Source organism: Cherax quadricarinatus, chromosome 26 (assembly GCF_038502225.1).
Source record: "Cherax quadricarinatus isolate ZL_2023a chromosome 26, ASM3850222v1, whole genome shotgun sequence".
Lineage (NCBI taxonomy): Eukaryota > Metazoa > Arthropoda > Malacostraca > Decapoda > Parastacidae > Cherax > Cherax quadricarinatus.
In genome coordinates, this window is record NC_091317.1 from 5,466,552 (window position 1) to 5,483,156 (window position 16,605).

General features: G+C 39.0%; 1 protein-coding gene across 2 annotated transcripts in view; it reads right to left on the reverse strand.

Annotated features, from left to right (window-relative positions):
* The window catches only part of LOC128691637 (calmodulin-lysine N-methyltransferase), a 158,422-nt gene that overhangs the window by 31,156 nt on the left and 110,661 nt on the right, over positions 1 to 16,605 (reverse strand). For both annotated transcript variants that reach the window (XM_053780475.2, XM_053780474.2), the window contains one exon: positions 876 to 1,068. In XM_053780475.2, the coding sequence (XP_053636450.1) occupies positions 876 to 1,068 (193 nt within the window). The remainder of the gene's footprint in view (positions 1 to 875; positions 1,069 to 16,605) is intronic.

A 16,605-nucleotide genomic window follows, 5' to 3' on the forward strand; every position in this document is an offset into this window, starting at 1 on the left:
CAAACTACATCACCCCCGAGGGACCCTATGGAGTGGGATGAACCTCGGCACACTTCCCCCTACCTAGAAACCATAATGCCAGAGGGGAAAATCCCAGAGACTACACACTTCTGGAAAGATGGCAGCTGAGTGAATGTTAGCGAATGTGCTTTCTTTTTTTGAACCATCCTGCCTTGGCCGGAGATGGATGATGAGTTAAAAAACAAATTCTCCATTCTCCATTCTCCATTTTACTTACGAGGAAAGCAAATAAACAATTCAGCTCAACTACAATTATTTTTAATTTGAACTAAGAAACTATTGATTCTTCAAATGTTAACTACAAGAGATCAACCATCTTACAAAATATTCCAACTTACAAACAGCCACATATACTTTAGAACCAATTAAATTTTCACCACCACCAATCTGAAAATAGGAACAAGTGTGAAACATAAAAATCATTTGTGTTATTGTTTTTGTATAGGAAAACCAGGTTCTATATTACAAACAACTTATTTGTAATCTGGAACACCAGGAACCAAACTCATTCATAGGTTTGTGGGCACCCTGGTAGTTGGAAAATCAAGTTCAAGTAGATTGTTTGTGCATTGTATGACAATGATTTCCACTTTCCAAATCTAGAAAAAACATTCAAATCTCATGCAGTGCCTAAATTAAAAAAAAAAAAATTCTCATTATTACTATTTATAGTGTACACGAGCCCAATATCTAAAGAAGCATACAATTTTCAATTTTCCACAGCTGAAGATTATGTATTATTTCTTATACAGTATAATAAATGCTAACTTAAAACAAAGTTGAAAAATATGAAGAAGTGATGTATATAAACCTAACATATCACTTTGCTAAATAAAATGAAGGGTAAACTTTACCTTCTGGACGTACTGATCAACTATGTGATCATATTTTTCAATAACAGCCACCACAAAATGTGGGCGGCACATACTGGCAAACATGTGGAAGGTCCCACTTCTAGATGGAGCAACAACAAGGGCAGTTCCTCCAGGACGCAACACAGTTAGAAGAGTCAATAGTAAGCTCTCTCTGCCCTCGTCAAAAAATAAGCTGCAACATTTCAGAATTGAAAATAATCTCCATGCTTTATATATAACGTTGTAGTTATTAACACAGACTATAAGCGACACTACTATTAAAAATCCAACCTTCCACAGATTGTAATTTATTACATAATTAAAACAAAAAAAAAAGCTTACTACACTGTGATAACTCTCATGTAAGATCTATGAGGAAGGAGGGTGTAGGGTGTTTCTGGATATTTAGAATTCAGACTGAATATATCAATTATTTTAGTTGTATTTGTTTTTTACTAAGCTCAATAGATCAGGTAACTGTTTTTATTCTGATTCCAGCATCAATGAATTTGTTAAAAATATAAAAACTAATCTTTGAAAATCTGCTTGAAAAATAAATTCAAACTATTTCCTAACTAATACTTATTCAGTATCAATGCATTTCATTAAAAAATTAGGGAGAAAATAAAATTAAAATTCTGAATGAAAATGCCATAAAAGTATAAGCCCATCACATACAAAAAAAAACTGATAAACAAAATATTAACTGAAAAATATTGCTCAAGGTAGTAGGTTAGTAGACAGTAACTACCAAGGAAGGAACTGTACTACCATCCTGTTACAAGTATATAACAGAAACCTGTTAAATGTTTTGCAGTCTGGGAAGAGTTCTGCTATTTTCTTAGTTTCATAAACATCTAATGTGACAGGTATAGTCAATCTTACAAGCTTCTGAACTGTAGTATTTGGCAAGACAGTGTGAATGTGTTAAAAAAAAAAAAAAAAAAAGGATAAGCTGTCACATTCCCGTGTTTCTTAGTAGTACAGTGGACCCTCGACTAATGCTATTAATCCGTTCCTGAGAGCTCATCGTTAGTCAAAATAATCGTTAGTCAAGTTAATTTTCCCCATAAGAAATAATGGAAATCAAATTAATCCGTGCAAGACACCCAAAAGTATTGAAAAAATTTTTTTTTAACGAATGAAATATTAATTTTAATACACACAAACTGAAGAAGACATGCACAGTTACATGACACTTACCTTTATTGAAGATCTGGTGATGATTGATGGGATGGGAAGAGGGGAGTGTGTTGATGGTCTTAGTGTTTAGAAGGGGAATCCCCTTCCATTAGGACTTGAGGTGGCAAGTCCTTTTTCAGGGTTACTTCCCTTCTTTTAATGCCACTAGGACCAGCTTGAGAGTCACTGGACCTCTGTCGCACAACATATCTGTCCATAGAGGCCTGTACCTCCTGTTCCTTTATGACATTCCTAACGTGTTTCACAACATTGTCAGTGTCACCATTAAACACTTGTTCAGGTTTCAGTCCTTCACTGTCTATGTACTCCTTGAATTCCTGCACATATTTTTCAGCTGCTTTTTGGTCCAAACTGGCAGCCTCACCATGCCTTATCACACTATGTATGCCACTACGATTCTGAAATCTCTCAAACCAACCTTTGCTGGCCTTAAATTCACTCACATCACCACTAGTTGCTGGCATTTTTCTAATTAAACGTCATGCAACTTCCTAGCCTTTTCACATATGATCGCTTGAGAGATGCTATCTCCTGCTATCTGTTTTTCGTTTATCCATACCAATAACAGTCTCTCAACATCTTCTATCACTTGCGATCTCAGTTTCGAAAACATAGTTGCACCTTTGGCAAGAACAGCTTCCTTGATTGCCGTTTTCTTGGCCACAATAGTAGCGATGGTTGATTGGGGTTTTTGTGTACAGCCTGGCCAGCTCGGAGACATGCACTCCACTTTCATACTTAGCAATGATCTCTTTCTTCATATCCATAGTAATTCTCACCCTTTTTGCTGTAGGGTTGGCACTAGAAGCTTTCTTGGGGCCCATGGTGACTTATTTTGCAGGTGCAATCACTAAAAAGGCTGTGATAATATGAAATGTTCCGATTGTATGCTTGGAAGCGACCGCGGTGGCTGGCTGGCTTGTAAACACTGGCCAGAAGTGGACGTGTCTCAGACGGAAGGAATAGTGTTGGTCGAGTTTTTTAGCGCTAATCGAGGCAAAATTTTTGCAATAAAATGTATTGCTAGTCAGATTTATCGTTAATCGATGCCATCGCTGGTCGAGGGTCCACTGTACTTATTCTTGTAATACTGTATTCCCTTTCTAATTTATGAGGCCTTGCATGAGACCAAGTTGTGGGGAAGCCATGATCCCTGAATGCATTAACAGATAACCTACTTTGTCTTCAGTAACAGTGGAGTAATCATCCACTGATGTAAGCCTCTTCTCTCTGAACACACACTTAGATTTATTAGTACTGCTCAAAGACATATTTTATAACAATGCATACAGTAGTACCTCAAGTTTCGAACAGCTCCCAACTCAAACAATTGTGTAAGTGTATTTTTGTAAGTGCTTTTGTAAGTGTATTTTTGGGGGTATGAAACGGACTAATCTAATTTACATTATTCCTTATGGGAACAAATTTGTTTGGAATCAGCACTCAAACAGCCTTCTGGAATGAATTAAGTTCATGACTCGAGGTACCACTGTATATGAATATTTACTTGCAAACAATAAGATATAATCATAAAAGTTCAACCATAGAGCACATAGTCATGCTACAGTGAAAACATACATAAACACTGGCTGATGACAATTGCCAAAACAGTTACATAAACATTTTTTGTTAAACAATGTATAGTTTACCTGGAGTTTACCTGGAGAAGGTTTCTGGGGTAAATGCCCCCGCAGGTCGGTCTCAGACCAGGCTTCATGGTAAATCAGGGTCTGATCAACCAGGCTGCTACTGCTGGCCGCACGCAAACTGACATACAAACCACAGCCCGGTTGGTCAGGTACTGACTTTAGGTGCCTGTCCATTGCCTTCTTGAAGACAGCCAGGGGTCTATTGGTAATTGCCCTTATGTATGCTGGGAGGCAGTTGAACAGTCTTGGGCTCCGGACACTTACTGTGCTGTCTCTCAATCTACTCAGGAAAATGTTACATCTGCCAAGTCCTTTGCTTTCATAGTGATTTTCGTGTGCAGGTTTGGTACCAATCCCTCAAGGACCTTCCAAATATATATTATCATGTATCTCTTTCACCTGCATTCCAGGGATTACAGGTTAAGGACCTTCAACCATTCCCAGTAATTTAGGTGCCTTATCGTACTTATGTGTGCCATGAAAGTTCCTTGTATGCTCTCCAGGTCTGCAATGTCTCCAGCCTTGAAGGGGTCTATTAGTGTACAGCAGTATTCCAGCCTGGAGAGAACAAGCGATTTGAAGAGGATCATGGGCTTGGCATCCCTAGTTTTGAAGGTCCTCATTATCCATCCAATCATTTTCCTAGCAGATGAGGTAGATACATTGCTGTGGTCTTTGAAAGTGAGATCCTTTGGTATTATCACTCCAAGGTCCTTCACATTTCTTTTATGCTCTATTGCATGGTTAGAATTTGTTGTATACCCTGATACATAATTGAGTACAGTAGTTGAAATTTCTCCTCATTGAACTTAATATTGTTTTGAGTGGCCCATCTGAAGATTTGGCTGATGTCCACTTGGAATCTTGCAGTGTCTTCGATGGAGGTCAGTGCCATGGCAATCTGGGTGTCATCCACAATGGAAGACATGGAGTTATGGCTTACATCTCTATGTCCGAAATGAAGATGAGGAATAGAATGGGAGCAAGTACTGTGCCTTGTGGAACAGAGCTTTTCACTGTGAGTGCCTGTGACTTTACTCTGTTTACTATTACTCTTTGTGTTCTATTTGTCAAGAAGTTATAGATCCATCTACCAACTTTTCTTGTTATTCCTTTATCGCACATTTTGTGTGCTATTACACCATGGTCACACTTGTCGAAAGCTTTTGCAGAGTCTGTGTATACTACACCTGCATTTTGTTTATCCTCAACTGCATCCAGGACCTTGTCATAATGGTCCAGTGGGACAGGCAGGAGTGATCTGCTCTTAACTCGTGTTGCCCTGGGTTTGTAATTGATGGGTATCTAGGTGGTTGGTGATCTTGCTTCTTAGAACCCTCTCAAAGATTTTTATAATATGGAATGTTAGTGCTATCAGTCTGCAGTTCATTGCAATTGCTTTACTGCCACCTTTGTGGAGTGGGGCTATGTCTGTTGTTTTTAGTGTATGTGGGATGACCCCTGTGTCCATGCTCCCTCTCTACAGAATGCTGAAGGCATGCAATAGGGGCTTCTTGCAATTCTTGACGAACACGGAGTTCCATGAGTCTGGGCCTAGGGCAGAGTGCATGGCATGTCATTTATTGCCTTTTCAAAATCTTGTGGAGGTAGGATAATATCTGAGATTTTTTAACTAACCAAATTTTGGGTTTTGTTCATAAAGAATTCATTTGGATTGTCGACCCTTAGTCTGGACAGCAGCTCGGTGAACACCGAGTCGTATTGGACTTTAATAATTCACTCATTTCTTGGGTGTCATCTGTGTATGTCCCATCCTGCCTAAGCAGGGGTCCAATGTATAGGGAGCGACTCTCTCTTTCTGGTTTACATCTTCTATTACTTTTTCTTAATGGAATGTATCTGAAGCAGATCTCAAGAACGACAGAGTTCATTTCTTCTAGGGAAATGTTCAGATCCATGTTGTTTAGGATGTCTTCCCAGCTTGTTTCATTTAGGACATGGTTAACTTGATCCCACTGTATGTTTTTGTTATTAAAATTGAAATTTTTGAAGAGACCTTCATGACTGATCACAGTTTGCTGGTCAGGAGCCCAGTGCATACATGTCTGTACCTCTATTATGTTGTGATCTGAGTGTATTGTCTTTGATACGCTTCTATTACGTATCAGATCATCGTCGTTAGTGAAGATGAAGTCCAGCGTATTTTCAAGGCTTGTACGCTGGTTTAAGGTGATTTTGGTACAGAAATTTAATTGTTCATGTGTGAGTTTTCATCTGAGCTGCCTCCTTGGGTGGTCTCTGCTAAAACATTGTTTGCTATACTCCTCAAGTTGAAATCTCCTAGTAGTAAGATGTTTGGGGCAGGAGTTGGGAGATTTTTCAAACTGGTCAATTTCAAAAGCTGCTCCTGGAACTGCTGGGAAGTTGCATCTGGAGGTGTGTATACCACCACAATGACAAGGTTTTGGTTTTCAATCTTTACCGCCAAAACTTCAACTACATCATTTGAGGTGTTTAGTAGTTCTGAGCAAATGAGCAACTCTGTGACGTGCAGGCCAATTCCCCTTTGTTGTCTGTTTAGTCTGTCGCATCTGAATAGGTTATAACCTGGGATTCATATTTCATTGTCATAATGATCCTTTATGTGCATCTCTGTGAATGCTGCAAACATTGCATTTGACTCCATGAGCAGTTCCTTGATGTAAGGAATTTTGTTATTTTTTGATGGCTTTAGACCCTGTATGTTTGCAAAGACAAATGTCGTTATGTTGGTGGAATTGAGGGGGGTTTTATTTGCTGGCTCTAATGTCTGTTGTTCTGGAGTGGAGGCCAATGTCCATGCCTCGGCTCCAGAAGTGTTTTCAGTTGGTGTAGGATTTTGTCATTTCTTGCCAGTCTTTTTTCCCTCCTGGCCCTAAAAAAAACTGTCCCTGGAGGGGTTGTGGGTCCTCTCTTTTGTTTCCCATAGTCAGGCTGGTCTGTGCATTCTTGCCCCCTTTAGATGATGTGCCTGGCAGTATGCGTTGTAGCATTTTCTTTCATGGATTGACGAGTGACACATTTTTGGGTAAAATAAATTACAGGAGAGGAAGTTGCACCCTCCTGTTGTCAAATGGGTGTGGCATTTTTTGGGATAGTACAGTATTTCTAAAAATGAATAATAGTTTATTATTTGCTGAAACATAAGTGTCTACTTTTTGTGTTAATTTTCTTTTAGAATTGTTAATATAAATGATGGACTGACCAAATGAAAGCCAGACTAGATAAAATTTTTGTTTCAGTTTACATACATCAACTGGGCAGCTTTGGTACAAGAACTGATAAAGAATAAGATGCCCATTTAACAGTGATCAAAGTGCTGTACAGTACTGTATTTGTGTATAACTTTACAGAGTGAAAAAATGATGTCAACTAAGGTTCACTTCTAATAAAATTTTAATTCTTCTTAATATAATAATTGAGTTTATATATTGCAACATTAAATTCAGATTCATAATACTAGAGAAAGTTTCCAGAATAATGTAATAAACCACGAACTATTTTCAAAACATGTCATACTAAGTCGGAAAAGATAAATAACTTAAGAAACGAGGTGCACAACCATACCGTAAAAGACTAATCTTCAGAGCCATACATTCTAAGCACATAGAACTATCCAGAAATCAGGCATAATACAACCATATGAACTTGTCAACCAGTAAAAAGAAAACAGTTACATATACTATTAATAAGAAAAAATATCCATTTAACAAATTAATAACTCCAAGTGGTGTAGTAGAGTGCTTGGCTCACAACTTGGCCCGTACATGGGCAAGTTGACTTACACCTGCTACACATGTTCGCTTAGCAATAAATAGGTAAGAGGTCAGCTACTGAAAGAATACAAACACAAAAATGTAGTTATCTTTACTTTCTTTGTGGTTTCTTAATTCTTACTATCTGTGTATTATTTATTTTCCAGTTCAATAAAGAAATGGTTAGATTCTTTTCTCGTAAGCCATGCACATCACAGAAAGCAACAAAATTCCAGAGAAATGGGCTAGTGGCCCCTTTTTCTGTTTGAAGTACACAGATATTTCACTTTCTTCTTCTCTCATCTTTCATCATTATTTTCTCTCAAAAAAGAACTGATCATTGCTGTTTCAATGAGTGAAAAAGTTGCAAGAGTCGAGAAAGCTTGAATTGGAAGGAGTAGATGTGATAAAAGTCACATGAATCAGAGAGTGAGAGCTGAAGAAGTTATAGCAATATTATACATGTAGCACAGAAAGAAAAGGGAAATAAATGTTTGAATTAAATAATTGTGTGTTTTAGAATAAAAGTGGAATGCAATTAAGTGGGTTGTAGTAGGTGATAATAAAACTAGAGATGAGGAGAGAACAAAGAAAAAGAAATTTTAGAAGGTCCTAAGTGAATGTTTAGCACTATTTTGAACTGAGAAAATACAGTGGATGTCATCGATTTTGGCTGTCCATTCGACAACCAAAATCAATGATGTCCAAAGCAATTTTTCCCATAAAGAATAATCAATTCCAATTTCAAATGACAATAATACAGCCTCTCCTCATTTAGCGACATACTCGTTTACAGACGCCTTGGACTTACAACGGGCTCTCTGACCAATATTCATACCTAAATAATGTACATGTATACAGTGGACCCCCGGTATTCAATATTAATCCGTTCCTGAGAGCTCATCGAATACCAAAAATATTGAAAAGCGAATCAATTTTCCCCATAAGAAATAATGGAAATCAAATTTATCCATGCAAGACACCCAAAAGTATGAAAAAAAATATTTTACCGCATGAAATATTAAGTTTAATGCAATAGAATAATTACAATAACAACAATAACAATACAATAATAACAACAGAATAATTGACACTTACCTTTAACCCTTTGAGGGTTTCGGCCGTACTAGTATGGCTTACGACCCAGGGTTTTAGACGTACTAGTACAAATAAATTCTAGCGCCCTCAAATCTAGTGGGAGAAAGCTGGTAGGCATACATATGAAAGAATGGGTCTATGTGGTCAGTGTGCACAGTATAAAAAAATCCTGCAGTACACAGTGCATAATGAGAAAAAAAAAAAACTTTGACCATTTTTTTGGAATAAAACAGCAATTTTGCACTGTATTTTCGTATGGTATTTATTGTTGTATTCTAGTTTTCTTGGTCTCATTTTATAGAATGGAAGACATATTACAGAAATTGACATGATTTTGACTGGTTTTACAATGAAAAGTACCTTGAAATTGAGCTCAAAGTAGCAGAAATGTTCGATTTTTACCAAAGTTCAAAAGTAAACAAATCATGCCAAGCGTCCAATACACGTCAACTGGTGAGTCTAATATTCTTTCGCAAGTGCATCAATATTCTTTATACCATTTTTAACACTAATGCAGTAGTCTGCACAATAGTAAATCTTCTATTGTTTGTGAGAATAAAAATTCAAAGTGGAAAGCAAAAGAATGTAAGCAGGGCCTTGAGATGTGACTAATGAACAGAGGAAATGTCATTTTAGTGCCAGGAATGTCTTTCTTGTTTATTCTGGACCCTATTCGGAAACTGGCATCTTTTGAAATTTGTGTGAAATTGGCAAAATTGCTAAATTCTGACCACTGTACTGGATAGTTGAAATTGGTAAATGGGTGGTTTCTTGCACTCATTTGATAGAAAAAATGGAGTTCTAGCGAAATATTCATGTTTTTTGTTGACTAGTACAGTGGAATTGGCCAAAAATGGGGCTCAAAGTGGGCAAAATCGCCGATGCGTAAACATTGCCGAGACCGATAACTTCGCAAGAGCATAATTCCGTAAGTTTTCCATCAAATTTCATACTTTTGGTGTCATTATGATCGGGAAAAGATTCTCTATCTTTTCATAAGAAAAAATTATTTTTTTTTTTAAATTTGGCCAACCCTGAGAACGAGTCTCGGAAAGGGCCTGTCGACCCTCAAAGGGTTAATGAAAATCTGGTGATGATTGATGGGATGGGAGGAGGGGAGAGTATGGATGGTGTTAATGTTTAGAAGGGGAATCCCCTTCCATTAGGACTTGAGGTAGCAAGTCCTTTTCTGGGGTTACTTCCTTTCTTTTAATGCCACTAGGACCAGCTTCAGTCACTGGACCTCTATCACACAACAAATCTGTCCATAGAGCTCTGTACCTCCCGTTCCTTTACAATTTGACTAAATTGGGCCACAACATTGTCACTGTAACAGTCACCAGCACGGCTTGCAATAGCTGTGTTAGGGTGATTTTCATCCATAAAGGTTTGCAGTTCAACCCACTGTGCACACATTTCCTTAATTTTTAATTTTTTAAGTAGGCACAATAGATTCCACAACTGGCATAGGCTTCTCAGGGTTAGCCCCAAACCCTTCAAAATCTTTCTTAATTTCCATACTAATTCTCACCCTTTTTACCACAGGGTTGGCACTAGAAGCTTTCTTGGGGCCCATGGTAACTTATTTTGCAGAAACAAGCACCAAAAACAGTGATAATATGGAATGTACCGAATGTATCCTTAGATGAGCGCACACTGGCTGGCTTGTAAACACTGGCACACACGGGGCAGTTCAGGCCACACGTGGACACGTCTCGTACGAATCGTATCGAATACGTACTGGGTTTTCGATCGGATACCGAGGCGAAATTTTTGGGTTAAAATGCATCGAATACTGGATTTATCGAGAACCGATGCCATCGAATACCGGGGGTCCACTGTATTAGAGCTGATTTCCTCTATTCTGTTTATTTCAATATACAGTACACTACTACATAAACATTTAAAAATATACCAGAAATGTTATAAATGGTGCAAAGGTGACACTAAAACAATATCAAAGATGGCTGACACAAACTCACTACCATTACTGTATGCAACTCACTTAGCGACGAATTCGTTTAACGATGTGGTCTTAGGAACGGAACTCGGTCATTAAGTGAGGAGAGGTTGTGTACAGATGAACCTCAGCCGTCGAACTTAATTCATTCCAAATGTCATTTCGACAACCAAAATGGACGACAACCAAAGCAATTTTTCCCATAAAGAATAATGTAAATAGAATTAATCCATTCCAGACCCCCAAATGACAATATAATAATTTATTAAAAATGTACTACTACATAAAACTGTAAAAATGAATACTAAAGGAAACTTTAACTGAAATACTGTACAGAAAATGAAAATCTAACTGCCTCTTACGTGTCAGAGGAGAACTAATGGCATACTGGAAGCAGGAGGAGAGGAGGGGGGTGTTATTGCTTGGAAGGAGAGTCACCTATTAACCCTTAAACTGTCCAAATGCAGATATACGTTTGCCTGCGCAATGCTCCGAATATTTTGAAAAATAAAAAAATTTTTTTTGTTTTTAAATTGAAGAGTGCATTTTTATAAATGGTATAGGAGAAAAAAAATTTAGGGTCAGTACTTACTGAGATATAAGCCCGCGAAGTTGTTGCTAAATGACAAGGTGTCGGCAACATGGAGCACTGCCGCTTGCAGAAATAATAAACATTTATTGTTTTTTTTCCAATTCTTTTCTATTTTTTGTTGTTTTCATGTTATGATAAAAAGTTTTGTTGCAGATCTTTTGATTTCATAGCCAATTCTTTTTGAGAGACAAATGTTTGGTAAAGAATTAGTAATCATACTGTCACAAACACACATGTTCACACTGATAAATGAATTATTTACACCTCGTTCAATCACATACTATTGTTTACATATATACAAGGTATTTACAAGTCCCATTTATGTTTCTAGAAGTCCACCACTGTATGGTACTCCAAGAAGTATGGATTCACACAGAGGGCCACCCCACATTACTGACAAATGTATTGTGTGTCATTTCGCAGTCGGGGTCGCTGTTTAGTGTAAGCACACACAACATACTTTTTCTGAGAGTACTTCTTTGGAGTAGATAGTAATACCAGGCAGTGACAGTTAGGGATTATTCGGTCGGGCACTTCCCCCTCTTCTTGTGAAGTGACAGGTCGCTGTTGTGTCGTGACAGGTAGCTGTGGAGTGACAGGTATAGGTGTGGTACCATACTTTTTTGCTATTTGCTTGATGACATTGAGGGTGAATTCTGCATATTGTTGTCGCTTCCCAGTTTTTACACCTACCATCCGACTTACAACCGAGTTCGGTTTCGAGAAACCGGTCGTAAGTCGAAATGGTCATAAGTCGAACTTTACTACTGAATATCAACAAAACATTTTTGTAATGACTTTATTTTATTGTTTTATTTTGGTATTTTATGTTTTACTTTACTTTTTATGTTGTTAGTACTGCATTTTTTTTAAACTCTAAGGTTTAGAATAAACACTGTGTACAACACAAATAGTTGTTTATTTCCCAGAAATTTGGCATAAACAACACGGTCGTAAGTCGAGTGGTCGTAAGTCGAGCAGGTCGTAAGTCGGATGGTAGGTGTATTTCATACATGTTGAAGGCACTGAGCATTGCAATGTCTACAAGGTGGAAAAAAACTTTTATATACCACTTGCAACTCCTACACACACAGTCAACAAACCCTATCATCATGTCACACTTGTCGACTAGTCGCATATTGTTCGTAGAGTCAATGACAGCAGCTGGCTTTACAATACGTTTGTTGTTAAACCTGCTCAGTCTGTCCGTCTGTACCATCTCGTCTCTGTGGATGGTTGACAGCAATGTCACGTTCCTTTTGTCATGCCATATCAGTGCCATGATGTCACTGGCATGAAATGCTTCTACTAGACTTCCTCCAGTGAACCTTGGCATGTGTTTTCTACTTCTCACTGTGCCACATATATCAGTATTGTTCACACGTAGGAAATCTGCGAGCATAGGGCTTGTATACCAGTTGTCTGTGAACAATATATGACCTTTGCCAAGGTATGGCCTCATCATCTTGCGAACAACATCCCCAGAAATGCCCAACAGGCACCTGGTATTGCTGAGTGCATTTTTCCCTGTGTAGATAATGACATCCCTCACAAGACCAGTCTCACAGTAACACATAACAAAGAGTTTTATACCAAAGAGATTACGGTTGCTTGGTATATATTATTTGAATGACAGTCGTCCCTTGAACAGAACCAAGGACTCGTCGACAACAATGTTCTTGAATGGATAAAAGTAGGCACTGAATTTTTGCTTCATATACATAAACAATTCCCAGATTTTGTATAAGAGGTCATTTCTGTTTGGCGTATTCCTGTCTGAGAAGTGCAACATTCGTAGCAACAGAGTGAATCTGTTGCAGAGAAGGAGGTCACGGAAGACTGGAGTACTGATGAAGTGGTCTGTGGACCAGTAGTGTACTATATTGTTCTTATATGTGTGTGGCCTAAGCATGACAGTGCCAAGGAACAAATACATTTCAGCCACAGTTGTATCTTTCCACCTGCACAGCCATGAAGACTCTGAAACAACTGTGTGGTCCATTGTATACTCGTAGTACATGTTGGTATGGGTAACAATTAGGTTCATTATCGGCTCATCAAAGTATAGTTGAAAATAGTCTAACTCTGTAGACTCATTTGTGATGGGACAGTGTGGCATGATGCCACTTCCACTGGCATCAAAATTGAAAGGATGTGGCACAAATGGTGTACTTTCTGTCCAGTTCCATTCGCAATCAGATGGTGCAGGGTGTACCTGTGGCATGGGGCATGGGGGAGTAGGAGGGGGACAGGAGTGGAGGCAGCACATGGTTGAGAGGGTGCCGGGCGATCCTTTGTCTGCCCACGCACTGCACCACGAGGGCCAGGCACCATGCCACCCCCCTCTTCCTCCATCCCAGCATATTCACTTTCATTATCACTATCACTATCAATGGCTGGGGTTTTGAATTGTGACCTGCCACGACCCTTGCCGCCAACTACATATGGCACACTGCCTGAACGATGGTTATGATGCCTAAAAGTACGTTTCACTGGGGAATAATGATAATCACTTTCACTTGATGAATTGTCTATCGGTATAAAATCAATTTCATCATCGTCACTTATATCACTTTCACTATCGTCATCACCAAAACGCATGGAAAATGATAATTTCTTCCTGTGGAGTTGCCTTTGGGAAGTAACACTAGCAACCCCAGAGGTGCTGGACTGAGGGTCTGTTGTGGCCACACTGGCCACCTCTGAAGTGCTGGGCTGAGGGTCTGGTATGGCCACACTATCCACAATGGCCACCCCAGAGATCATAGCCTGAGAGTCATCTGGGTTATTAACAAAAGTTTAACTAATACCTTGATCACTAGTGGCTATATCGGAGTCAGAACCACTAAACTTGTGTTCTGTATCACTTTCCAAGAATAGTAGAGTGTTAATACGACGAGGTGTCAGTGAATCACGGGGGTTTGCCATGATGTCGACCCAAGATGGAGCTGAAACTAACTGGTGTTACCACACGGTACCCCAGCATCCCCAGTTTTTTTCATAGTGTAAACATCCATTCTCTCATGTCTAAGCAACTCAGGCCTATCGCACCAATTTTGAAGGAATGAAAAATAAAATGTTGATCCATGTTCAGAGCCCGCCACACGTGAACATATATCTATGTGTGGACAGTTTAAGGGTTAATATGTTGGGCAACTGCCCTTCTGATGTTCTTTTCTTTGTTTCTTTTTCACCACTAATACCTTAGTCTGGCTCACTGGTTCTTTGTCTCACTAAAAACCTGTCCAAAGAGGTTTGCTTCAGGCTTCATTTTAACACTTGTCGACACTGAGACATTACACTGTCATTGTACATGTTAGAGAGATAGATAGCCACTGCTTTGTCTGGATGGTATTTTTCAGCAAACTCCTGCACTTCATGCCATTTGGCACACATTTCCTTGACAAGTGCAATGGGCACATCATCCCTTCCCTCCTCTTGCTCTGATGACAGTTCACAAGATGCACAACAAAAGCTCAAGAGATGTTTACAACACGACTCACAATATCATAATGACATGATTGCAAACAAACCACAGTACGGGTGGAGAGTGAACTTGCAGCTTGTGAGTCTTAAAACCCCAGATGTGGCTAACACGCCAGTCTGGAGTTCATGGCTCACTAGCCGTGAGTTCAATTCTGCCTGTACCGTGGTTGGTTTACAGCATGCGAGTTGGTGGCTATAGTGACTCATACCCACACTGTCGACCCATTGCCCAGTGTGCATTCTGTGAGAACATGATCTGAGCCACTTCGTCCCGTTCTAGCAGTCTGTCAACCAAGAAAATGCACGAAAACCAGGACTTTTTTCTCAAACACCTCTTTTGAAAACTGATTTATTCGACAACTAATGCAATCGACTACCAAGGTTCCACTGTAATTGTTTTAGGGATAAATATCAATGAGGACATTTAACTTAATTGTGATTAGAGTTTTGGTGATAGGTAATACTGTACATGCTTTTAGAAGAGGATAAAGAGGTAATACTGTACATGCTTTTAGAAGAGGATAGAGAGGTAATACTGTACATGCTTTTAGAAGAGGACAGTTTATCAATGGATGCAAAATGAAGAATGTACCAGAGCACATACAGTGGTGGCAACAGTTCTGAATGGGTAAGAGGCATGGATTCTGCATTTTGCACTGAAGGGGTAACTATAGACAGTGAAGATGCCATCTTGAGATTTATATGAACACACACGTGCAACATATGGAGAATTTTTATTTAAGAAACATTTCACTCTCGAGGTACTAGGCTGGTAAACAGCACAGGGAGGGGTACTACCATCCTGCCAAGTGAGTGTAAAACGGAAGCCTGTACTTGTTTTACGTGATGGAAGGATTGCTGGTGTCTTTTCTGTCTCATAAACATGCAAGATTTCAGGTACATCTTGGTACTTCTACTTACACTTAGGTCACACTACACATACATGTACAAACATATATATACACACACCCCTCCGGGTTTTCTTATAATTTCTTACTAGTTCTTGTTCTTGTTTATTTCCTCTTATCTCCATGGGGAAGTGGAACAGAATTCTTCCTCTGTAAGCCATGCATGTTGCAGGAAGTAACTAAAATGCTGGGAGCAAGGGGGCTCGTAACCCCTTCTCCTGTATAAATTACTAAATTTAAAAAGAGAAACTTTTGTTTTTCTTTTGGGGCCACCCTGCCTCGGTGGGATATGGCCAGTTTGTTGAAAGAAGAAACATTTCACCCACCAGGAGCTCACTGGATTTAAGAAGCTCCTGGTGATCAGAACAAGCAAAAAGATCCCAATATGTTGCATATGTCTTCTTCATGCATCTGACTGTACTAGTTACTTTGTGTGATTTACAGTACATTCAGCTTTGAGATCAATGTGTGGTGTGAATTTTTTTTAACACACTGGCCATCTGCCACTGAAGAAAAGTGACACCTTCACTCATTCAACTGCTCTGTTGCCAGAATCATGCTGACATCACAGTTTGGATAGCCCTCCAAACTGCAACATCTTCACCCTTCTTTCACAATTCAGATACTGTACTGTACTTCCCACCTCCAGGACAAAAGTTTGGCTAAATGCTTCCCTTAAATCTCTTCATGAATGCTACCTTGCTCACACTCTAAACATACATCGTCATAAAAACCATTTTCCTTCACTCATTACAATCCAAAATTCACACAACATGTTGGATGTTCGAGCCTCTGGCACTCAAAACCTCCTTTACCCCCCCTCCAACCTTTCCTGGAAAAACCCCTACCCCTCCTTCCCTTCATCCCAAATTTATATATGTACCCTTCTACTCATCCTATTTTGCTCCATTCTCTCCAAATGTTCAAAGCACCTCAACAATACCACCTCAGCCCTTTGAATTATACTTCTGATAACCCTACACCTAATCTTCAAGTTCTAAATTCTCTGCATAATATTCACACCATATATTACCCTCAAACACAACATCCCTACTACCTCCAGCTACCTCGTTGTTGCA